Below are 20986 nucleotides of genomic sequence, written 5' to 3' on the forward strand. Positions count from 1 at the left end.
CTATACGAAAGCAACGATACCTATGTGTCACCGATGTATTTATATACGGGCGCTAATACGCCTTCAGAGCCCCCCCTTGCTACTGTTGGATTGGCTATTGTCAGATGGACAAGGGTTGCATGTGGAATAGAGCTCATCCCAGCTGAGCTCTGGTGTGGTCATCCGAGGTGAAAAGAGGCTCAGGGGAGCTGAAATGAAGTGGCCAGTTCAGCTGGTGTGGCTACTTATGCCACCACCATTGCCACCATTTACAACTATAATAGAGGCCCTCTGGCAGGACCAAAAAGAACAAGGAGGAGAGATGAATAAAGAAAGTTGAAGTGCTGAATCCAACAGCTACTTAGGGTTGCTTTTTGTAAGAGAAGGCAGGTACGCCTGATCAAGGTGGTCACGATGGAGGGAACAAGAGGGCGAGCAACTTCGGCTTTGACGACGCCCGAGCTAAGATAAATAGACGGGCATTATCGTACGACTAGCTTCGCATACCCCCAAATTACCAGATCATACTAAGGATTGCGGTATAATGGAACTCTGGCGTAAAGATATTACAGTCGTGTCTCCTGCTAGCAGTTACTGCAAGATATAACTCCAGCTGACTTAGTTATCCCCCAAACGCCAATAATAGCTTTAATATATATCCTTGACGAAGTAGTAGTTAATCGACACGAGTTTCGAGAGTTCCGCGAGTATTTCTTTCAAACGTTTAGCGTCGACCTCCACCTGGCTCATGTATTCGTTAATTCGAGTCTCAATTCCAACTAAGAAGCCATTAATGGTCTACTCGGCGAGGCTACCGTCCAGGGCGAGCACCTGGTCGAGGACGTGGTGGTAGAGCCGGACCCGGTTACGGCCGAGCACCCCAAGAATGATGCCCACATCTACTTTGTTGCGGCCTTTGAGCTACGCGTTCTTCTGCTGTTCAACTGCTAGGGTCTCTATATATGTCTGTAATGTAGCTCTCAGATTGGTGGCCTCGTGATCCTTCGCCACGACCTCAGCCTGAAGATTTTTCAACTGTTTACTGACGTTCTGCGCGAGGTCGGTGTTTAGGATCTCTGCCTCATTGCCGAGGCTCGCCATCTGTTTCTTCCGGGCCTTCCTATGCTTCTTCGCGGGCTTTGTAGGCTCCTCCAACCCGCGGTTGAGTTCCCCGCGGTTGCCGGATGGCTCCACCAGCTACGCCTTGAGGACGTCGACTTCTTGGCGGCTCTGTTCGACCGCGTGCTCGAGCTCTATATTACGCTTCTCGATTTGTAATATAATATGAGCTAACGAATCTATCGCCTCGGTACTATTACCCGTCATTTTGAGGAGCTCGGACTTGTACTGTTCCAACGCAGCGCTCTTTTATAGTATGTTGATCTTCTGTTGCTTCGCCCAGACGAGATCTCTCGCCGTGGCAAGTGTGAGGACCCGTCCACCAAACTGGCCCTCAAGCAGCCAGAGCCGCCCAGAACCCCGGGCCTATCAGAAGCCGCCTCGAGGCCCCACCTACCCCACTGATAGATGAAAACTTATTCGCGAGCACGCGACGCGTTGTTGGACTTTTCCTTCTTTCCCTCCTCAGTTTAGAATCTTCGTCGATAGCACCCAATGGACTGAGTTCACCTCAATGCCTTGCCCTGGTCGTGACACAATTCTAAACTCTTCACTTTATTGCTGGCGAAGCAATTAAAAGATATCTTTTAAAATCCTCCGCATTCATTTGCACTCACGTCGTCGGCTGCGCACGACGGAAAACTAGGCCGCAGAACCACCAGACCCGAGATCGTCAATGCCGAAGAAAATCGAATACGGCCCAGCGACGCGAAAATCTCAACGACAGGCAACAGCAACCGAGCAAGGAAGCCCTGCTGAAGACCGACCAGCGTCCTCGAACGAATCCGACGACGAAGTCAGCGTCGCGCCTGGTAGCCCAGAGCCAGACAAGCCCGCTACACCCCAAGAAGCCTCCACTGACCCAGAGCTAAACGAGCCTGTCACGAGCACCAAGCGCCCAGAGCAAGACAAGCCTGCGCGCCCACAAGAAGAAGTCTCTGCAAATCAGAAGTCAATCGAACCCCTGCAGAGCATCGAACGCGACGAGTCCGAATACTACGACCCCGCACCCGAAGACCTCGTTGTAAAAGACAATATGCTTCAAAGTAACGACCAACAGGACATGCAAGCCCAGCTCGCCGCTGCCTTGTCACGCATTACTCAACTGGAGAGCACCGCCCGTTTGACCCCTCCAGCGCGTGACGAGCGCGGGATCACGCCCGACAACAGCGCCTTCGGAGGAAGCAACTTCAAACCAACTGGCTTCGCCGCTCTCGAAGCTTTCAAGCCGTACGGAACCAGCCAGAAAGCCCTCAACCCCGCCTACGACAAGAGAGCCCGCCAGACAGGGATTGACCCAGGCAACTTCGATGGAGACGAAGAAGAGTTCGACAAGTGGATTATTAAGTTGGCTGACAAGATGGAGCAAGACGACGAAACCTTCAAGAATGAGCGTAGTAGAATGGCTGTCCTCAACTCCTTGACCAAGGGCGCAGCTAACGACGTTATCGCTGGACGTTACCAATCGACAGAAAACCCCTTTCGCAACATTGCTGAAATGGTCGCCGTTCTGACCTCCGTCTATCACGATGATAACCAGGGATCCAAGGCACGCGAGGAACTCCGCAAGATACGCTACAAACCAGGCGGCAAAGACCTCAATATCCACCAGTTTATAGCCAAGATTAACAGCCTGGTTGACAAGGCCGGCATCGCCAAAGAGGACCGCAAGACCATCCTCTACGAGCATATCCCCGCCGACCTCGACACCCGCTTGTTGCGTGACTCGAAAAACCCCTCCATGTCGTACGAAGACTTCTCTCTCGCTGTCGCCGATGCGGCCGAAGCTCATCAACGTTCGTACGAGCAACGGCGCGAGAACAGGCACGCCCGCCGCGCGCGCTCCCCGGCTACTCACTCGGACATTGGGAAAGAACGTCGTCATTCCAATGACCGCCGCGACAAGGCCTCAAGCAAGAAAGAGCCTGAGCTCGACGCCAAGTCGGGTGAAGCCAAGAAGGAAGAGCTAAAGAAAGACGGCTTGTGTTTCGTCTGTCACAAAGAGGGACACCAAGCTCGCCATTGCCCCGACCGCAAGGCTGTCTTGGCCAATATACTGGCCCTGGATCAAGACGAGAAGGATGACGGACCTTCGTCTGACTCTTCTTCCCTATCCTCTCTCGAGTCAAAAAACTAGTTCGGCTATCGGAAGTCTCCTCGATAGCCCACATACCACAATTAGCTAAAGTCGGCAGATCACCAAAATCAAATACATTCACCAAACAGGTCAACCTGTTAGTCGATGGCATTGGTCTTAAGACTCACGCTCTTTGTGATACTGGAGCCGATATTTCCCTTTCTATGACCCCGAGGATGGCCAAGAAGCTCGTTGACAAGGTCGGGGCGAAGATGGAACTCTTGCCTAAGCCGCTGGTACTTGGTGATTTTGACGGGACCGCCACCGCTCGTGCCACCCATCAAGTTCGGGTCACTCTCGAGATCGACGGCAGACGTTTCCCTCGTCAGAAGTTCATTATCATCCCAACCGCCAATGATGTCTTTATAGGACAGGATTGGTTTACCAAGCAGAACGTGTGGCTGCACCCCGCCTCGCGTACTCTTCGCTGGCCCGACGATACTCCTGCCCTAGCACAATACTCGCCTAGTATCCTTGTCGATCCGAGCACCAGTTCTATTGACATGCATGCCCAGTCAGAGGTGGTCCGCCGAAATCGACTGATGAAGGCCGAGGAACACAAGCTGAAAGTGCAAAAGATTCTGCAAAATCCCTGGCGCAGGACAAATACACAGACAGTAGTAGCCGCTACGACTCCAGCGGTCGCAACGGAACAGAAGCATAGCCCCGAGATGATTGCTTGCCTCCGCGAAATTGAGACCGACCCTCGCCAAGAGAGATGGAAAAGGCAGAAGATGCCCCAAACTGCCATACCATTGGATGGAGTCTCTAATCAGCCCACCGTGAGCCTCAATGCTCTCACCGTCGACCCCAAGGCTTGGAACAAGACCTTCGACGGAAAGCATATCCCGTTCCCAGCAGGAGAGGATTCCGAGCATATTGACAAAGTGCGCGCCAAGCTACCACGCGAGTTGGCTCACCTGGAAGGATTCTTCTCGAAGAAAGCCTCAACGCAACTGCCTCCCAGCCGCCCTGGCTTTGATGTGGTTCTTGAGCTCAGTAAGCCGCTAGAGGGAAGACCGTCCCGCTACCCTACGCCCTTCGCTTTCTTGGGACTCGAAAAAGAGACCACCGACGAACTACTAAAGATCGGGTTCATTGAACGGTGCATGACCGATAAACCTGCTCCCACTTTGTTCGTGCCTAAACCCCATTCAGAAGAGCACCGTTTCTGCGTGGATTACCGCTGGGTCAACGACTTCATTAAGGGTCGACAAGTGTTAGCCCCCGACGTGCAAGGTACCATCAGCCGCTGTGGGCGAGCCAAGCACCTGACCAAAATCGACATCATCCGTGCCTTCAATCGATTGCTGATGGACCCCGGTTCAAGGTACCTTACCGCCTTTACCACTCGCCAAGGCACCTTCCAATGGAAAGTCCTGCCCTTCGGGCTGAAAGTCGGGCCAGCTTGGTTCCAAGCCTTTATCAATGCACAACTCAACGAATTACTGGACCTCTTTGCTAGTGCCTATGCTGATGACGTTCTGGCCTATTCAGAGGGCGATGATGAGGAACACTTCGAACACGTTGAGGAGATCATCTATCGACTTCACAAGGCCGGACTCCAAGGCGATATCAAGAAGTCCTCTTTCAACGTGACCGAAGTCGACTACCTGGGTATGATTCTGGAGACCGGAAAAGGAGTGCGAGTGGACCCTGCCAAAGTAGCCGCCATCCTGGATTGGGATTGGGACGACTTGACGTCGAAGTCCTCTGTTCGATCATTCCTAGGCCTCTGCAACTTCATTCGGATCTTCTGTTACCACGCCAGCCAAGTTGCCGAACCACTCACCAGGCTGTTGAAGAAGGACGTTGCCTTCGAGAAGGGACCCGAGCAAAAAGCCGCCTTCGACGCACTCAAGAGGCTTGCTACCGAGGCCCCAGTTTTGGCATTCTACAAGCCAGGTTTCCCAGTGAAAGTCGACACCGATGCTTCCAACAACGCCACGGGCGGTGTGATCTGGCAACAGCAAGAAGACGGAGAATGGAAGCCGATCGGATACTCGTCCAAGACAATGTCCGTCCCAGAGCAAAACTATCCCATCCAAGACAAGGAGCTTTTAGCTGTGGTCAATACCTTGAAGGACTTTGAACCGGCTCTATGGGGAACCAAGTTCTTTGTACAGACTGATCATCAAGCTCTCATCTATTGGTCTACTAAGAAACTGCTGTCCGCCCGCCAGATTCGCTGGTCGTACTATTTGGCCAATTTCGACATTACCTTCCGTTACCGCCCAGGCAAGGATAATGTGGCCGCCGACGCTCTCTCTCGCAAAACCGTAGACAACCCGACGGTCAAAGCACGAGAAATCCAAGACAGAACGTTCGCCTTGATCCCACCCGAAAAGATTGAAGGGCTGCCGAACGACGGTGCGAGATCAATCAACGCCCTGACCTCTACGGAACTTTGTGGAGCGGATTTGGTCGATACTATCATTGCCGAGAACGCCAAGCAGAACTTGGGTCGTAAAGAAGGATTGTTAGTTGTTCCGGAGACCACCGCCGATGGAAGCGTCTTTCTACGGACTGCCCTGATTCGAGAAGCCCATGAACCTAAGGCATTCGCTCACGCAGGACAGAACAAGACGGTCGCCCTATTAAAGAAGGAATATTGGTGGCAGGGCCGTAATAGCGACATCAAACGGTATATCCGAAACTGCCAGAGCTGCCAAAGGAATAAGGTCAGACACGACAAGACTCCCGGACTTCTCCATCCGCTGCCGATCCCAAAGCACGTTTGGGAGCATGTAGTAGTAGACGGAAAGAACATGCCAACGGACGACGAAGGCTATGACTACGTTTGGGCTTTCATCTGTCGTTTCAGCAAGCTAATCGCTACCCTGGCCGGACGCAAGACGGATACCGCGGAGATATTAGCCGCCCGGTATTACCATTATCTTTACCGCTTCCTGGGAGTCCCTAGCCAGTGGATTAGCGATAACGCCGGACCTTTCATCTCCGAATTCCTCGATACCCTCAACAAGCTTACGGGCACCAAACATCGCCACGGAAGCTCGAGACACCCTCAAACGCAAGGAAGTATCGAGATCACCAATGCGGAGTTGGATCAAAAGCTGAGGTTTTATGTGGACAAGTACCAGACCAAATGGCGAGAACACTTGCCTGCCTTGGACCTGGCCCACAATATAGCCTACCATTCGGCTATTGGAATGTCTCCGTTGGAAGTAGCGTTGGGAACCAGCCCTCGGAATCCCTTGTCTCTGCCATTGCCCGAGCTAGACCTGTCTACCGATCAGCAGAAAAAGGCCTTGGATATCGTCAAGCAAACCCAGCGAGCCCAAGACCTGGCAAGACAAAATGCCATTGCCACACAGGCCTTGATGGAGGCTCAAGCTAACAAGAAGCGTCGCCCCGTTGACTTCGGTGTGGGAGATTCAGTGTATGTCAGCAAGAAAGGATTCTCTACCGAAGCACCAACAACTAAGCTGGATTCCCAGAACGCCGGACCTTGGACTATAGTCGACATGAAAGGCCACAGCTTCGTCCTAGACACCCCGTCATGGTACAAGGGAAGTAAGGTCTTTCACGCTGACAGGCTGAGAAAAGCTTCTGAGGACCCTTTACCTCAACAACGGGCAGAACCGGAACCCCCTGTGGAGATTAATGGAGAACCCGAGTGGGAAGTCGAGAAGGTTCTGGCATCGCGACTGTTCGGTCAACGAAAGAAGCTCCAATACCAAGTGTCTTGGGTCGGCCTGGATCCCGACGAAACCTGGTATCCAGCTGGCGACCTCAAGAACTCTCCATTGCTGCTGGAGTCCTTCCACAAAGAACACCCGGAAGCTGCTGGTCCGCCAGTGAGATTACAGCAATGGATACGAGACGCGGCAGACGATGCTTTCAGTAGCGATCATGAGGATGATGAAGTAGCGGAACACGATGCGACGGGAAGAAGGACAACGAAGAAGCATGCCACCAGGCATACTTGAATTGCCCCCACGGTACTCTTTCAAGCTTCCTGAACGCCAGGCGCTCAGAGCTTGGAAGGGGGTAATGTGAGGACCCGTCCACCAAACTGGCCCTCAAGCAGCCAGAGCCGCCCAGAACCCCGGGCCTATCAGAAGCCGCCTCGAGGCCCCACCTACCCCACTGATAGATGAAAACTTATTCGCGAGCACGCGACGCGTTGTTGGACTTTTCCTTCTTTCCCTCCTCAGTTTAGAATCTTCGTCGATAGCACCCAATGGACTGAGTTCACCTCAATGCCTTGCCCTGGTCGTGACAGCAAGTTGGTTCGAAATCCTTTGCCTCTCTTGGGAGGTACTCTGGGTAAACTGGTGCGCCTTACGGAGCTCCTCCCGAATCGTATTTGTCTTATAGAGTAAGGCGTTTACTCCGGCTTCCGGTGTGGTTGGTACGGGACGTAGGTTGATACGGAATCCTTGGTCTTTACCAAGCAGATGCGGGGATGGTCGAGGTCCTTATTGGAAGAGCGCGAGCCGCCTCTGCCTAGGGTGCCTACAGGTGGACAGAGCTAAGATGACAGGAATAATACCCTACCCGTTTTTAGCTATATTTATACTACCTAGTTGAGCATTTAGTTGAGCACCATCCCTGCTGCAGATTATATAACCCTACCGGACCAACGAGAGAGGACTACTACCACCAGGGGCTCTAAATCTGGGGAAGCAAGGACTCTGGAGTTGGGGACTTCGGCGGCGAGATATTACAATCCACTCGACTGTTAGGGTTCTCTGTCTGTAAGGGAGCACGGGCTCCACAGGATGCTGGGGTTGGTAATTATGAAGATAGAACAAAGGGCAAGCTCCTATCGCACGGGTAATACAGTCAAATTGGAATGCCACTCAAAGTGTATGAGTGCAGTGAATGTGTATTGCTTGCTTGAAGAACCAAGCAAGAACTATCTAAGACCGTGGGTACGGTCATCGTATATATCTAACCGTGTAACCAATAACAATGGTCGCAGGGTCCCGGCCCCCGTGCCCGGGGCGCGGGACCTGAAAGAAAGGTCCCGTTTCCCGTTCGCGGGAAACGGGACACCTCTTATTGGCTGTCAACCAGGCCCGGTCCCATGTCCCGCGCCAGAGGCGTGGGACACTCCTGATTGGCCGAGATTGACTCAGCAGGACCCACCGAGGTGCATCCCTTCAGGGATCCGTAACAGTTTCCCTAAAGCCTTGGTTTCTTTAGCTATAGTAGATATATTGCTTAAAGCTAGGTCTAGTCTCTTTAGTTATAATAGATATTGGCTTTGCTCTAGCTTCCACATCTCTATCCTACAGTTTCGTTCTGTTTTCTGAGCCATTTCTTTTTAACATGTTAAAATTGTAAGGCCCGTTAGGCTGGTTGTTTAGGGAAGAGGAAGGGTGACCAAGCAGCAATGCAACAGTCCCAGAGTTGGGTTCGGGGGTTCGGGGGCGCAACTTCGCAATTCCATCATGTTCTGGCAGTTTCTTCGGCTTTCATAGGCAGCGCGCGGATTTTGGTAGATTGGCAACTCTAGCTGGATGGCCCAAAAACAAGGCTCGGTGGCTGCATTGCAGGAGCAAACGCAAGCACACGCAAGTACACGCAAGCACACGCAAGCACACGCGCTAAGCAGGTTAGAGCGGCCACAGCACAGGCACATCCATGAAAGGGGAAAGTAAGTAAAACTCGATTCGTAGCTTGAACTGCTGTGTATTATGTAGAGCATGCCAATGTGAAGTGTAACCAAGCCAAGGTACGCAGTGACTGAACCCAAACACAGCTAGACTCCCTCCACCTTTGTCGAGTCAATAAAGCTCTTGATACTCAGCGCCGACTCCCTCAGCTGCCCTCTCTCAGACTCGCTCAGCAGCAGGGGCACGTCCTGGTGGGCGCCGTTGCGGTTGAGCTTGCAGGGCATGCTCAGGGCGACGTCGGCAACGCCGGCGTAGGTGCCGACGCGCGACACGGTGATGATGGCGTCGCTGTTGGTGATGATGGGCTCGATGATGCTCACCAGCACCGAGGCCACGCCGTAGTTGGTCTTACCCTTGCGGCGGATGATCTCGTAGGCGGCCTCCTTGGTGCGGCGCGAGCAGGCGTCCATGGCGTCCTGGTCGTAGGCGATGGCCTTCTGGGCGCAGTAGTCGCGCAGCCGCATGCCGGCGATGCTGGCTAGCGACCACACGGGCAACTGGCTGTCGCCGTGCTCGCCGATGATGACGGCGTGCACGTTGCGCGGGTTGACGCCGTAGTGGTGGCCCAGCTCGTGGCGGAAGCGCGTCGTGTCCATGGCCGTGCCGGACCCGATGACGCGCTGCACGGGGAAGCCCGAGAGCCGCTGCGCCGCGTGCGTCAAGACGTCGACGGGGTTGGTCGCCACCACTATGACCGTCTCGGGGGCGTTGCTGGCGACGCGCGGCACGACGTCCTGGAACAGGGCGTAGTTGGTCTTGACGAGATCCATGCGCGTCTGGCCGGGCTTCTGGTTGACGCCGGCCGTGATGATGACGGCCGCGGCGCCGGCGCAGTCCTCGTACTCGCCCACGCGCACGCGGGCCTGGGCCGAGTGTCCCGCGTGGCTGAGATCCATGGCCTCGCCCTGGGCGCGGTTCCCGTCGATGTCGATCAGCACGATATCCGCCGCGAGGCCACTGAGCAGCAGCGCGTACGCCGTTGTCACGCCTACAGAGCCGGCGCCGACAATGACGATTTTGATAGCCTGCGCCGGTGGTACTTTGTGTTAGCGCACTGCTATCTGGGGAGGAGATAAAAGGGGCAACTCACCATGAGGCTTGCCGGGCTTGGTTGAGACATTTTGCCTGGCGTTGTTCCCTGAAATCAGCTGCCCCTGGCGAATGAATTGGGGGTTACGGTAATCCAGAACTCGGAGACTGGAAAGATTGTTGTTTTTCGGAACGGTAACGCTTGAGCGAGAGCGAAGAGCAGATGTTGCGATAAATGAGGCAAGAGCAGCTGCTGTGGCATGTGGCATTTCGTCATCGGTTGTTTTAGTGGTCCAAGCTCAACAACTTTGCGCCCATTTCAACAAAAAAGTGGCCTGATGTTTTTCAGCGGGCACCAAAAATTCTCGCCAAGCCTCGTGCCCGCCGCTGCCGCTTAATTCAGGGGAAGCCCATTTCTGACCATGCTAAATTACAACAATAGGCAGGCACTTACAAAAATCAATTGTGCTACGCCGGCAAGGAGACATGGCAATGGCCTGGACCGCGACTAGACTCGGGGCATCCTCCCCGTCGCCATCTCTCCCCTGTCAAAGCTGTACCAGGATTGCGTGCACTTTCGCACCTCAATCTCGTGAGCCTCAAAGTACTGTTCGATCTAGTCGAGCTTCTCGAGGCGCATCCGTTCCAAGGCGAGCATGAGGGGCGCGTTGGCCGTGGTTTTGGCGTTCGGGTACGTCTCCTTCGCGATCGCATCCTGCGTCTCGTAGAATGGCTCGCTGACGGCCAAGACGGCGCTGAAACAGACGGCCATCTCGCCGATGTCCTTGCGGGAGAGGTCCTTCATGGCCACCGACAAGTATGTCTCATGTGCGAGATCGGCACCCTCGACAATGCTGCCGCTCAGGCTCCCATCGGCCTCCTTATCTGGCAAGCCGAGTTCAATGATCCGGGGGGGTATTGTCTCTTGATGGATGAGGGCCCAGCCGCAGCAGCTGGAGCGATAATGACTTGGTGGTGATTTACATGGAGCGCCAACGTGGCAGGGTGCGGCTTGAGAACGAAGACCTGGTCTAATCAAGTGAACAGCCAAGTAAGATTCGGAACCTATTCGCGACGGGGAAGTGCATTGCATTCTTACCAATGTGAGCTGCCTGGAGCGGCGCAAAGCAAGCGTCAGTCGCTGGCGAGTTGCCGGATTTGGGCCAGTAGCCGCGAGGGCCAAGCAGGCGAATACTGCCGCCCACGCCCTCTTTCGTACCGGTTGATGGTGATGAGATTTCGAAGGCCATTTGATGCGGAGCGGGATAGCGAGAGGGCACCCATGGGCTTCCGAGAAGGACGCGACCGAGTTCCGCGCTCTGATCGCCATTCCTGCCCTCACCCTGGGGCAGAACTGACGCTCCAATTCGCGCCCAGCATTCGCGCCCAGCATTCGCGCCCAGCATTCGCGCCCGGCATTCGCGCTTGCCGCAGACCCGTCCCGCGTGTCCGAAATATGCGCGGGCATATTTTGTTTCGGCTTGTTGTTTCGGCTTGGAGTTTGGCTTTGATTTGGATTTCGGAGGCGCGGCTCGTTTTCTCGGGTCCTTGTCCTTGATAACACCCGTGGGTTTCGCCTGGGCTCGTGTTCGAAATTTTTCTTGAGATTTCTTTCGGCGCTAGTTCTAAAACTGGGCAAATAATGAAATTGGTAAAATTGTGGAAGGTACGACAAATTGTCCCTTCCATCACAGGGCACGGTGGCCTGAGGCCAGAGGGTAGGTAGCCAGAATCCAAGTGATACGGTGGGAGACTGCACAAGAAATTTCCCAGATTGGTATGGAAATTACCTGGGTATCCGTAGGTGTTCCGTAATTAGGTAACCTTCAGTGTCTATTCCGTACAAGTCTTCTTTTTTCAAACCGGATGCCCAATTCCGGTACGACCGCCAACTTCGAAGCACTTCGCACGTATACGCGCATCTACTCCTAGCTGCGCATTCCCAACGCCAGCCGTAATTGAACCTACGGCGATCGACTCGGACACCGCTGCCACCCCGCATGTCGCTGCTCGAATGTAGCAATGGATGCACGCGGTAGGATCAGCGCCCAGTGTCGGGGCAGGGGGTGGTTGGGAGCTGCGGCCCTTGATTGGTTTGCTCGACAGCTGTTGGCGTCACTTCGGGTCCGCGGAATTCCAATAGACTTATGGAATACGGCAAGACAGCTACGGAGTGCGGATTCTTCATCTGCCGGTGTGGAAACCACACTTCTATCGTCTGTTCCCTGTCAATTGAAGCAACCTCGCTGTCCTCAAGATTTTCTCCAATTCTTGCAAGTACAAACGTCACAACAGCATCGCAGAAATGGTCAAGATTGCCCTCGCTGGCGGCACCTCAGGCAACCCCAGCCCCTTCTTCTACCTTAGGCATCCAGAACACGACTGACATACCCGCCAGAGGTTGGCCATGAGATGCTCGACGCGCTTGTGGCTACCGGAAAGCACGACATCACGCTCTTGCCAAGACAGGTAATTACCTGGTGGAAACCCAAGCCGCAAGGCCACCGTCGTTGCGTCAACTGAGTCTGCAATGTTTAACCAACGCATCTCCCAGGATGCCACCCCGGAAGACGCCGTGGACGGGGCGACTTGGGTCAAGGTAGACAGACTACCAGGGCCATCAGACTCTCCTCCACGCTCTGCAGGGCGTTCACACCGTCCTGCCCTTCATCGATGCCCCCCGGGGCCAAGACGGTGCAGCGCAAAAGGCATTGATTGACGCAGCTGTCCCAGCCGGCGTGAAGCGCTTCGCCCCATGTGAATGGGGTACGTAAGTCCAAGCGTGCCCTATGCTAGGCAGCAAGGACGCCGAGTTCGCGGAGCTGAACAAGGACAAAAAGGTAAACATGCGGTCTACTCGAACAAAAACCCCGAATAATGCCCAGTCGGCGCTGAACCCGCGAGAACAAAGGTCCTCAAGGGCTCGCTCTTCCAGTGCGGCCTGTTTCTCAACTATCTCGGCTACCCGCACAAGACGACTCAAGCACATGGCCGTGTTCGAGAGCTGTCTCGACCTCGAGCACTGCCGCGCCATGCACATCACGTCGTCGTGGGTGCCCATGGTCCCCCACCGCTCAGTCCCGCCTAGCATAGTCGAGCGCTTCTCGCGCATGTTCTTCGCCAACATGTTCCTCAAGATTAGCGCTGCCGACGGCGGCTAGAGTCTAGGGCGTCTCGGACGAGTGGAACAGCGTCTTCCCCGACCACGAGTTTACGAGCATCGAGGCGTTCCTCACCGAGGTCTGTGCGGGCAAGGAGTGATCTGGTCAGCGGTATTTGCATTGCAGTCGCATCTCTTGCTACTCGAATTGAAATTGGTTGACTGCAAGTGCCCTCCAAGGCTTACTACGCTATGCTACCAGCGTACATGAAGATGCTGCATTTCCTGCGCGCAGCCACTCGTGCGCATTCACAATCGCACGGGGTGCCTCTCGAGGTACTCCTCAAATGTGGCGAGCCGGCCGCGGGCCTTGGGCGCGTCGGCGGCGACCAGTTTCGCCGTCTCGGGGCCAAAGTAGCCGAACTCGTCCATGTAGGCGAAGGCCTCGATGAAGATCTCGGCGACGGGGCCGGAAATTGGTAGGCTCTTGCGGAACTCGTCGGTCGATACGTAGTCGACGACGATCTTCTTGCCGGCCGACTTGGACATGAGCTCCGTGATTTCGGCGAACGAGTACAGCGCCTGTGCGACGTGCAGCCTGACGCCGTCGTACTTGGCCGGCTCGGCCAGGATGGCGCCGACGAACTTGCCGACGTCGCCGACGGCGTCGATCAGCGGAAACAGGCTGGCCGCCGACTGGTTGCGTGACAGCACGTAGTGCGACCCGTCGGCCGACGGGCGCGGCGCCAGCATCCCCGGGGCCACCCAGTTCTCCATGAAGGAGCCGAGCGATACGAAGGCGCTCTGAACCTTGGGGCTCAGGCTGCGGATGTACTGCTCGGCGTCGGCCTTGACGTCGAAGGCGCTAACGGCCGTGTACTTGCCGCCCGAGATGGCGCGCGGCGCCGGCAGCGTGCTGAAGATGAGGTAGGCCGCGCCCTTGGCCACCGACACGTCGGCAATGGTCTTGGCCGTATTATACTCCTGCGTGTAGTCGTCGACGCCGGGGGTGAAGTCGACGATGGTCATGATGTAGACCGTGTGCGCGCCCGTCAGCGCCGCCTCGAGCGACGCCCGGTCCGACGTGTCGCCCTGCACGACCTCGACGCCCTTGGCCGTGAGCTGCTTGGCCTTTTCCGAGTCGACGTTGCGCACGATTGCGCGCAGCTTGTACTCGCGGGACAGCTCCGCGTCGCCCAGCACATGGTCGATGACGGAGCTGCCCTGCTGGCCCGTGGCTCCGAAGACAGCGAGGATCTTGGACATGGTGGGGCCGTTTGGAGGAGTAAGGTCAAAGGCTGCGGTTCTGGTGAGACTGATGTTTCGTGGTTTCGAAAAACTTGAAACCCGAATCGTCGGCGTCTCTATATACTGGCCAAGCTGACAAAACAACAATCGTTTTTGGGCCTCTGCAGTAGCTGGGATGACAAATGTGATTCATTTTCTGAATTGAGCTCGCAGTTCGGGCTAAAAACAGACCAGGCCGCCACTACACCTACTCCGGGGTAATAAATATCACCTGGGTACTTCGCCACCGCTACCCCGTTTCTGGCCCAAGGTACCAAAACCTGCAAATAGGGCCAAATTTGGGTGCAGAAAAGGTACCGGTACTCTGACCAACAGTCTATTCTCCCACCTCCGTTTTCTATGACCTTTTGCAGCTGACCGGGCATTGAATATGCCACCCTTCCTAAAAAAAATCAACTGGTATAGCCTCCCAAGCAGCTTCGACGGCTGCGCGTAGCTCCCACAGCCCTAACCGCTTAATATGGCGCTGAGAAGAGCTTGCAGTTGCATTGTGGTGGTATAGAATTTTTGGTGGATAACTTTTGTATTTCGTTTCTGGGTATTTCTGCATAGAAATCACTAAAAAGTGTCCTTATTTGGACAATTACGTCGATAGCTTGGAAAGATGGGGTGTAAAAGCACCAAGTGGGCCTCAGGTCAAAAAGTAGGTGTATAGAGGGACTCGGCAGCTACCTGCTGCGCGCATGCATTAGCCCTTTCCGATTGAGGACCAGGAACGAGTCCTGAGACTTTTAGCTACATATTGCACTGCAACTGCTGTGTAACTCTCGCGCGGAGATTTCTAGGAAGGTTCTCGTAATGCATCAGCTTTTCATGGCGAAAGTCCTGCCAACACCGGTGCTCAGCTAATCGCTTCGCACTCGACCAGAACCCCTACGTGATACAGATTTCCGCATCCGGAACAATAGCATCCGGAACAATGGCATCCGGAATAATGGCATCCGTTTTGAATTTATTATTCATCTTTTCTACTCTTTCACAACAGGCCTGTCCGCGCTTTCTCCGAGTTATACTTGTAAGGAGCGCATTACGAACAAAACTTGTTGACCTGTAGTAACCTGATTACAGTGGGACATTTCTCTGCAACAATTGCATGGCCCTCGCCAGTAGCCATGTATACTTACTCAGGTATCATAGCATGAGACTCATCCGCCTGACCGCATCCGAGAAGCACTCATAGCCATGCCAATTGCCGAACCTGTCTGCCCCGTTGATCCTTACCAATGACATCTGCTTCGGGCGGCGACTTCATCAAGGCCACACGAGCCACGAGACATACACATTCCTAGAGCGATGCCGCTCATGGATGGATCACAATTTCGGAGGGGCCCAAAAGATTGTCAACCAGCAGGGATCGTGGTCGAATAATCACAGTATTCATTGCGTTCACAGAGTTCCGAATTGACCAGGACTGAAGTGGAGCGAAGAAGACTTCTGTTCGAAATCAGAGTCTGTGGGCCGCACAAACCAAAGTATAAACGAAAATATCAGAAAAATGGGAGCTTGCTTCGCCACCGCGCCTTTTACTGAACAATCAATTCCAGAGTCCCGCACACCATTCGACGTTAAATCCGAGCCGCCTAGATCTTGCGTTGCGAGCTCGGACTTAGAGGGACTTAAAGTCCCGCCAATAGCATCAAGGCGGTGGACACGGGGAGAAGCTCTCTAACCGCTATTGGCAGCAAAGGATTCTGTGTTACATCACCCACATCGGCGCCCAATCACCGCCCCCTGCCCGGTTCGCCAACGGTGTATCCAGGCGGCTGTTTAGGGGTAGGGGTAGTGTATGTCCTAAGGACCAGGCAGAAACGGGTCATAAGCAGGAGGGTCGTTGGGAAAATATTGGGGACGTTGCGACGCGACGCTCCGCTCGCGACAGCATCACGCCCGTCTCCCGTTCCTCGCCACCGACGCATCTTGTTCCCACCAGACGAGCACCTAATACCATGGCCATGGCAAGGACCGCGGTGGCATTCGCTCTGCTCGCGTGCCTCGAATGGGCGCAGCACGCCGGCGCCCACTTTGTGCTCACGTACCCCGGGTGGCGGGGCATGACCCTGATAGCCAACGAGACGTTCCCGTTCGGGATGCAGTGGTCGTACCCGTGCGGCAGCCTGGGCATCACGACGAACCGGACGTACTGGCCGACGACGGGCGGGGCCGTGGCGCTGCAGCCGGGGTGGTTCCGGGGCGGGTCCTCAACGCTCATCTACGTCAATTTGGGTCTGGGCGAGGTGCCAAACAACCACTCGCTCAACATGGCCAAGTTCCACGTCGACGGCCCGCCTGGCGACAACCCCTACCCGGGCACCGCCTGCCTGCCCAACGTCCCGCTGCCCGCCGGCGTGGCCCCCAAGAGCGGCGACAAGGCCACCATCCAGGTCGTCGAGCTGCACAACCACGGCGCCGGCAGCTACAACGTGCGCCCATGACCGACAGTCACCAAGCCAGACCGTCTTTGCTGATTAGTCTAATAACAGTGCGTCGACATCATCTTCACCGACGACGCCAGCCTGGTGCCGCCCGTCAACGAGGCCAACTGCTTCAACAGCACCAGCCTAGTCGTCGACGGCGCCGAGATCGTCGCCGACCACGCCGCCCCCGCGTTCTGCGCCCGCCAGAGCACCGAAGACGGCGGCGGCACATCGTCCAGCAACCGCTCGACCCTGTTCAGCTCCACGACCGCGGGCGCCCCCGCTCCCACGAGCACCCACCCCAGCGGCGCGGGCGGGACCGATAGAGGGGTCGCGGCGCGCGCGGCGGCGGTGGTGTGGGGCGGCGTGGCGTATTTCGCCGTGTAGGAGAGGAAGAAAGAGATGGAAGGACTATCCGCGAGGTGTATGATAGATAATCAGGCACGGGGTGGGAGAGCAGGATACCGCAGGGGTAATTATGTTGGGATCTGATTATGTTGGAACAACGCGCATTCCAGCCACATAGAGGTGGCTGTAGCAACGCATTCATCAGCCACACAGGTGGCGGTGGAGGCGTAGGAGTCCCAGATTCCATATAAGTGGCCTACGGCCACCTCTTTCTTCTAGATAGACATAGACAACAATGACCATCACTTGAACCACCAGCTTTCGGCGTGCAGCACGCCCTGTTGTTTCCAGTACTGGTACCTGGTGATTCCAACAGATTATGATCATCCAGGCCGACTTGCCTGACCTTCGGCGTGGAAAACCCCAACAGTTTCCACCCGGCTCCGAGGTCTGCGCAGCTCCTTAATTCGTTTAAGCAAGCTGTAAACATTTGGGTATGGGAGTTGCAGTGGCGTGTGTTCAAACCTAGAGCGGGTCGGTGTGGCGTGTGTTCAAACCTGGAGCGGGTCGGTGTGGGGAAAACCAGCAAGACTTCAAAAGTAATCGAAATTTTTCTCCAATGGCACGAAAATTATTGCTCCGGCCGATAACCTTTCCTTGTCCCCTGTTCCCGCCTTCCGCGCATTTAACTCGGCGTCTCAAAGCTTCAGGCCGTAACAAATGGACGAGACTGACTGACTCCCTTGAGCAGAAATTCACCTCCCATTTAGAGCAGCATTCCCAAACTGCTCGACTCGTCGAAGGGGCGTAGGTACCTAAAGGTGCCCGAGACGCAGGGGAAGCACAGTAGATGGCCCAACCACATTTCTCGCCAGGTCTCTCCCTCCACCCGTGCGGCAGCGGCACTGCCACCACCCACACGCCCTCCGGCTCGTCCACGCACACCTGCCGGACCAGCTTCGGGTCGGGGACTTGGCAGTTGTTGGAGTAGAGGTTATTGACACGCTCGTTCCGCTAGGGGATGTTATGGTCTACACCCGGCCCTACATGGTGATGAGCAGTGTTTGGTGTCTGACAAGGGTTCGGCGGCCCGAGACCTCATGCCGAGCGATTTCAGTGACTTCGTCATCGGCAGCGAGGCAGTCAATGGCGGAAAATCGGCAATAAAGAGCGACATGTGCAATTAATTGGCTAGGACGGGCTATGATGCGGTGAATTAGAGAGTTTTAATGACAATTGGAGAGTATTAGTGACAATTGGAGAGTATCAGGGACAACAAGAATCGACAGCAAGTCGAGAGGTGAAAGATATATTACAAGGGTGAAGTATTACCTCGCAATAGCTCACAATTCATGCGGTATTTACGCTTGGAGGATGTCACGCACCTTATTCAGTTCTGCCGTATAATTACTCTCCCGAAAGTCAGAGACTGGTGCGGAACATGGAACTGGGGAATTACGTTTGAATCGCCAATTATACGTCAGAATGCAAGACGTAGCCCGAAGTACGCTTCGTGGATTCTGAGCTTGTAGAGCCCTTTACAGGTAACCTTTACAGGGTACTGTTATCGGTCTTTCTGGTATGAGTCTCCATTATTCGACCTTGCACTAAGGTCTAACTTTCGGGAGAATATACGATAGTCCAAGGTTTTCCAGTATCAAAGGTATTTGAGCTGAATATTTCCTAGTTTTTATTCACGTTGTGTGACTGAACTTTGTTACTAGGATGACGTTCGATGAAATGGGAAACTAAATCAAGTTCTAGCAAATTCCAACAACCCAACAAAACGTCAGGGTCCATGCCATTCGAACTGGACAGCTGATCAGATTAACCTTTCTGCCATGGAGAGATACCCACCCCAACTAACTTACCATGCAACCAAAACGGCGGTGCAAAGCAGGCGGTGCAAAGCAAGCACTGCAACCCAAGAACTCAATACGCACCCCCCTCAAACGGCGTCCCATAGCGCTTGTCGCTCTGGCCGGCCCGCCGCTCCGACCGGCAGTCGACATAGGCGACCCACTGCTTGTCGGTCCACTCGCGGAGGTCCAGCCCCGGCTGGCCCGCGTCGAGCGTGTAGGCGTTGACGCTGAGGTAGCTGGTCCGGCCCTCGACCCAGCCGCGCTTGGGGCTCCAGACCTCCCGCCGCTCCGTCTTCGTCTCTCCACCCTCCCCAAGAATAAGAACATCACTCTCCACGACCTCGCCCTCACCGGCAAACGTGAGGCAGCGCACGCCGCACGCGGTACAGAACAGGAAGCGCAGCCGCCGCTCAAAACACTGGTAGTTGCCGAGCTGCGCGAGCGGGTCCGGACCAGTCGGCGCCAGCAGCTGGAAGTCGGCCGGCGGGTTGTGCAGCCGCACGTGCATCAGCCCCATCTTGACGCACGTGCTGCAGTTGCATCGGTAGATGAACTGCCGCATGGCTGGTTTTTGCTGCTGGCCGGGCTGCCGCGCGGCCGCGAGCTCATCGATGGAGGGCGGCGTGTGCGGGAGCGTCAGGTGCGCAATGTACCGCACCGCGCCGCAGTGGCATGATCCCGTGTACGGCCGGCGGGCGGGCGTCGGAGCTGGGGCTGCGGGCTCGTGGTCGGCCATGGCTCGATGGACGGAGATGTAGTGCAAGACGGAGCGTGGACGGAGATGTAGTGCAAGACGGAGCGTGGCGACGGTGACGGTGCTGACGGGAATATCGAGGGCGGTGCCGTGTGCTGTGCTAAATACCTATTTATGGACGAGGGGTTGGCGCCCGCTCCACTCTCCATCGATCGGTCATACGGAGCAAGATCTCGCCGACTTCAGGGGCCAATGAATCCGCATCCGCATTGGGGTGACGAATTTCTACCTAGTCGATTTGGTTCATTAACCACCTTTCACAATTCCATCTCGACTCTTGTTTGTCGCTGGCGAGTCTGTCCGCACAAGTATTGGGTCGTATTCATGCCAGCATGATCATTACTCGATTTGGGTCCGTTGATGATTGTCAAAACGAGGTTCCTCCAGGAATTGACTCTCCTTTTTGGTAGCAAAGATTCCCAGCAAAAAGTTGATTATTTCCATTTCGGTTTGTGATTATATTCTCGCAATAATCTCCCAGCAAAAAGTTGATTATTTCCATTCCGGTTTGCGATTATATTCTCGCAATAATCTCTGTCTTTCTAGCCCTTCTCGTCGTTGACTGGTTAACGGGAATTATCCTTTGATCCTCCGGCGTCGGGGTTTACAAGCTCCGAGTTCCTACAGAAGCAAGCTAATTCTCGGACTTAGAAGATGTTCTCCTGCAGCCTACCTACACAGGTTAACCAGCTGGTGTATCTTCCCTGCTTGACTACAAGACCCGTGCAGGCAGTCTAGAATTACCGGTTGGGAGCCCTATTTTACATGGTTCAAGACGTAGTGCAGATGCCCCGATCCTCCGAGATGCGAGAACCACGAGCATGTCCCCGAACAGCAATACGAGCTTACTTTGAGGGGTATCGGGATCACCCACCTCGAGCAAATTTGGCATTTCTTCTTCGTCATATGTCTCAGGGACGGGTTGACAAAGAACCGAGCTACGTAGATATTCACCATGCGTCGGGGCTCTCCCGGCAGGGAGTTACGGATGCGCTGCGCTTGGTGACCGTCGCTGCAACATCTAGGTGGACAAGGATAAGCCCGTTGCCACGGGATGGGACGGGATGGGACGAGATGGCCATATTCAGACGCCGAGTTTGACTATTATATCAAGCTCAATTCGGGATAACAAACTTGCCGCGGATACTTGACGTTGGACGAAGCTATCTGGAACACTGAGAACGGCATGAATATGGTCCCTGGGTTGCATCATTTCCAACCCGGCGCCGCTCGGGAATTGGTGGCCAGACATGTCGAACGCGCTGATTTAGACCCTCATCCCGGGTTTCTT

At 55.0% G+C, this 20986-nt stretch overlaps 8 protein-coding genes across 8 annotated transcripts; 4 read left to right on the forward strand and 4 right to left on the reverse strand.

Annotated features, from left to right (window-relative positions):
- Window positions 1-8966: 8966 nt before the first annotated feature.
- On the reverse strand, window positions 8967-10000 carry B0T26DRAFT_737261 (L-lactate dehydrogenase-like protein; the record flags this gene model as incomplete). Its single annotated transcript, XM_060443425.1, has 2 exons — window positions 8967-9905; window positions 9971-10000. The coding sequence occupies 2 exons, from the start codon at window positions 9998-10000 to the stop codon at window positions 8967-8969; spliced, it is 969 nt and encodes a 322-aa protein (XP_060303572.1).
- A 265-nt stretch (window positions 10001-10265) lies between these two features.
- B0T26DRAFT_78969 (uncharacterized protein) lies at window positions 10266-11716 on the reverse strand. Its single transcript, XM_060446836.1, has one exon. It carries the CDS (start codon window positions 11375-11377, stop codon window positions 10526-10528), a length of 852 nt encoding a protein of 283 aa, XP_060303573.1. The 5' UTR covers window positions 11378-11716; the 3' UTR covers window positions 10266-10525.
- Window positions 11717-12512: 796 nt separating this feature from the next.
- Window positions 12513-12683, forward strand: B0T26DRAFT_632843 (uncharacterized protein; the record flags this gene model as incomplete). Its single annotated transcript, XM_060436480.1, has 1 exon — window positions 12513-12683. A coding segment is annotated over one exon (171 nt), but the record flags the coding sequence as incomplete, so codon positions are not given.
- Window positions 12684-12698: 15 nt separating this feature from the next.
- On the forward strand, window positions 12699-13070 carry B0T26DRAFT_867696 (uncharacterized protein; the record flags this gene model as incomplete). Its single annotated transcript, XM_060447844.1, has 1 exon — window positions 12699-13070. One exon carries the CDS (start codon window positions 12699-12701, stop codon window positions 13068-13070), a length of 372 nt encoding a protein of 123 aa, XP_060303575.1.
- Window positions 13071-13318: 248 nt separating this feature from the next.
- B0T26DRAFT_737264 (putative hscarg dehydrogenase) lies at window positions 13319-14275 on the reverse strand (the record flags this gene model as incomplete). Its single annotated transcript, XM_060443426.1, has 1 exon — window positions 13319-14275. The coding sequence occupies one exon, from the start codon at window positions 14273-14275 to the stop codon at window positions 13319-13321; it is 957 nt and encodes a 318-aa protein (XP_060303576.1).
- A 1551-nt stretch (window positions 14276-15826) lies between these two features.
- B0T26DRAFT_689419 (uncharacterized protein) lies at window positions 15827-17401 on the forward strand. The gene is made up of 2 exons (XM_060441033.1): window positions 15827-16737; window positions 16798-17401. The coding sequence occupies exons 1-2, from the start codon at window positions 16264-16266 to the stop codon at window positions 17116-17118; spliced, it is 795 nt and encodes a 264-aa protein (XP_060303577.1). The 5' UTR covers window positions 15827-16263; the 3' UTR covers window positions 17119-17401.
- B0T26DRAFT_689420 (uncharacterized protein) lies at window positions 17380-17909 on the forward strand. Its single transcript, XM_060441034.1, has one exon. It carries the CDS (start codon window positions 17699-17701, stop codon window positions 17888-17890), a length of 192 nt encoding a protein of 63 aa, XP_060303578.1. The 5' UTR covers window positions 17380-17698; the 3' UTR covers window positions 17891-17909.
- Window positions 17910-19011: 1102 nt separating this feature from the next.
- Window positions 19012-19644, reverse strand: B0T26DRAFT_600238 (uncharacterized protein; the record flags this gene model as incomplete). The annotated part of the gene is made up of 1 exon (XM_060435716.1): window positions 19012-19644. A coding segment is annotated over one exon (633 nt), but the record flags the coding sequence as incomplete, so codon positions are not given.
- Window positions 19645-20986: the final 1342 nt, after the last annotated feature.

Source organism: Lasiosphaeria miniovina, assembly GCF_030549165.1.
Source record: "Lasiosphaeria miniovina strain SMH2392-1A chromosome Unknown B0T26scaffold_1, whole genome shotgun sequence".
Lineage (NCBI taxonomy): Eukaryota > Fungi > Ascomycota > Sordariomycetes > Sordariales > Lasiosphaeriaceae > Lasiosphaeria > Lasiosphaeria miniovina.

What these genes read in the sequence shown, in the direction of transcription:
- B0T26DRAFT_78969 (XM_060446836.1), bottom strand. Translation starts at nt 11,377, where the DNA reads ATGCCCGCGCATATTTCGGACACGCGGGACGGGTCTGCGGCAAGCGCG.
- B0T26DRAFT_689419 (XM_060441033.1), top strand. Translation starts at nt 16,264, where the DNA reads ATGGCCATGGCAAGGACCGCGGTGGCATTCGCTCTGCTCGCGTGCCTC. An exon ending in ACGGCGCCGGCAGCTACAAC is followed by an intron (nt 16,738 to 16,797) that starts GTGCGCCCATGA and finishes GTCTAATAACAG; the next exon opens with TGCGTCGACATCATCTTCAC.
- B0T26DRAFT_689420 (XM_060441034.1), top strand. Translation starts at nt 17,699, where the DNA reads ATGGCACGAAAATTATTGCTCCGGCCGATAACCTTTCCTTGTCCCCTG.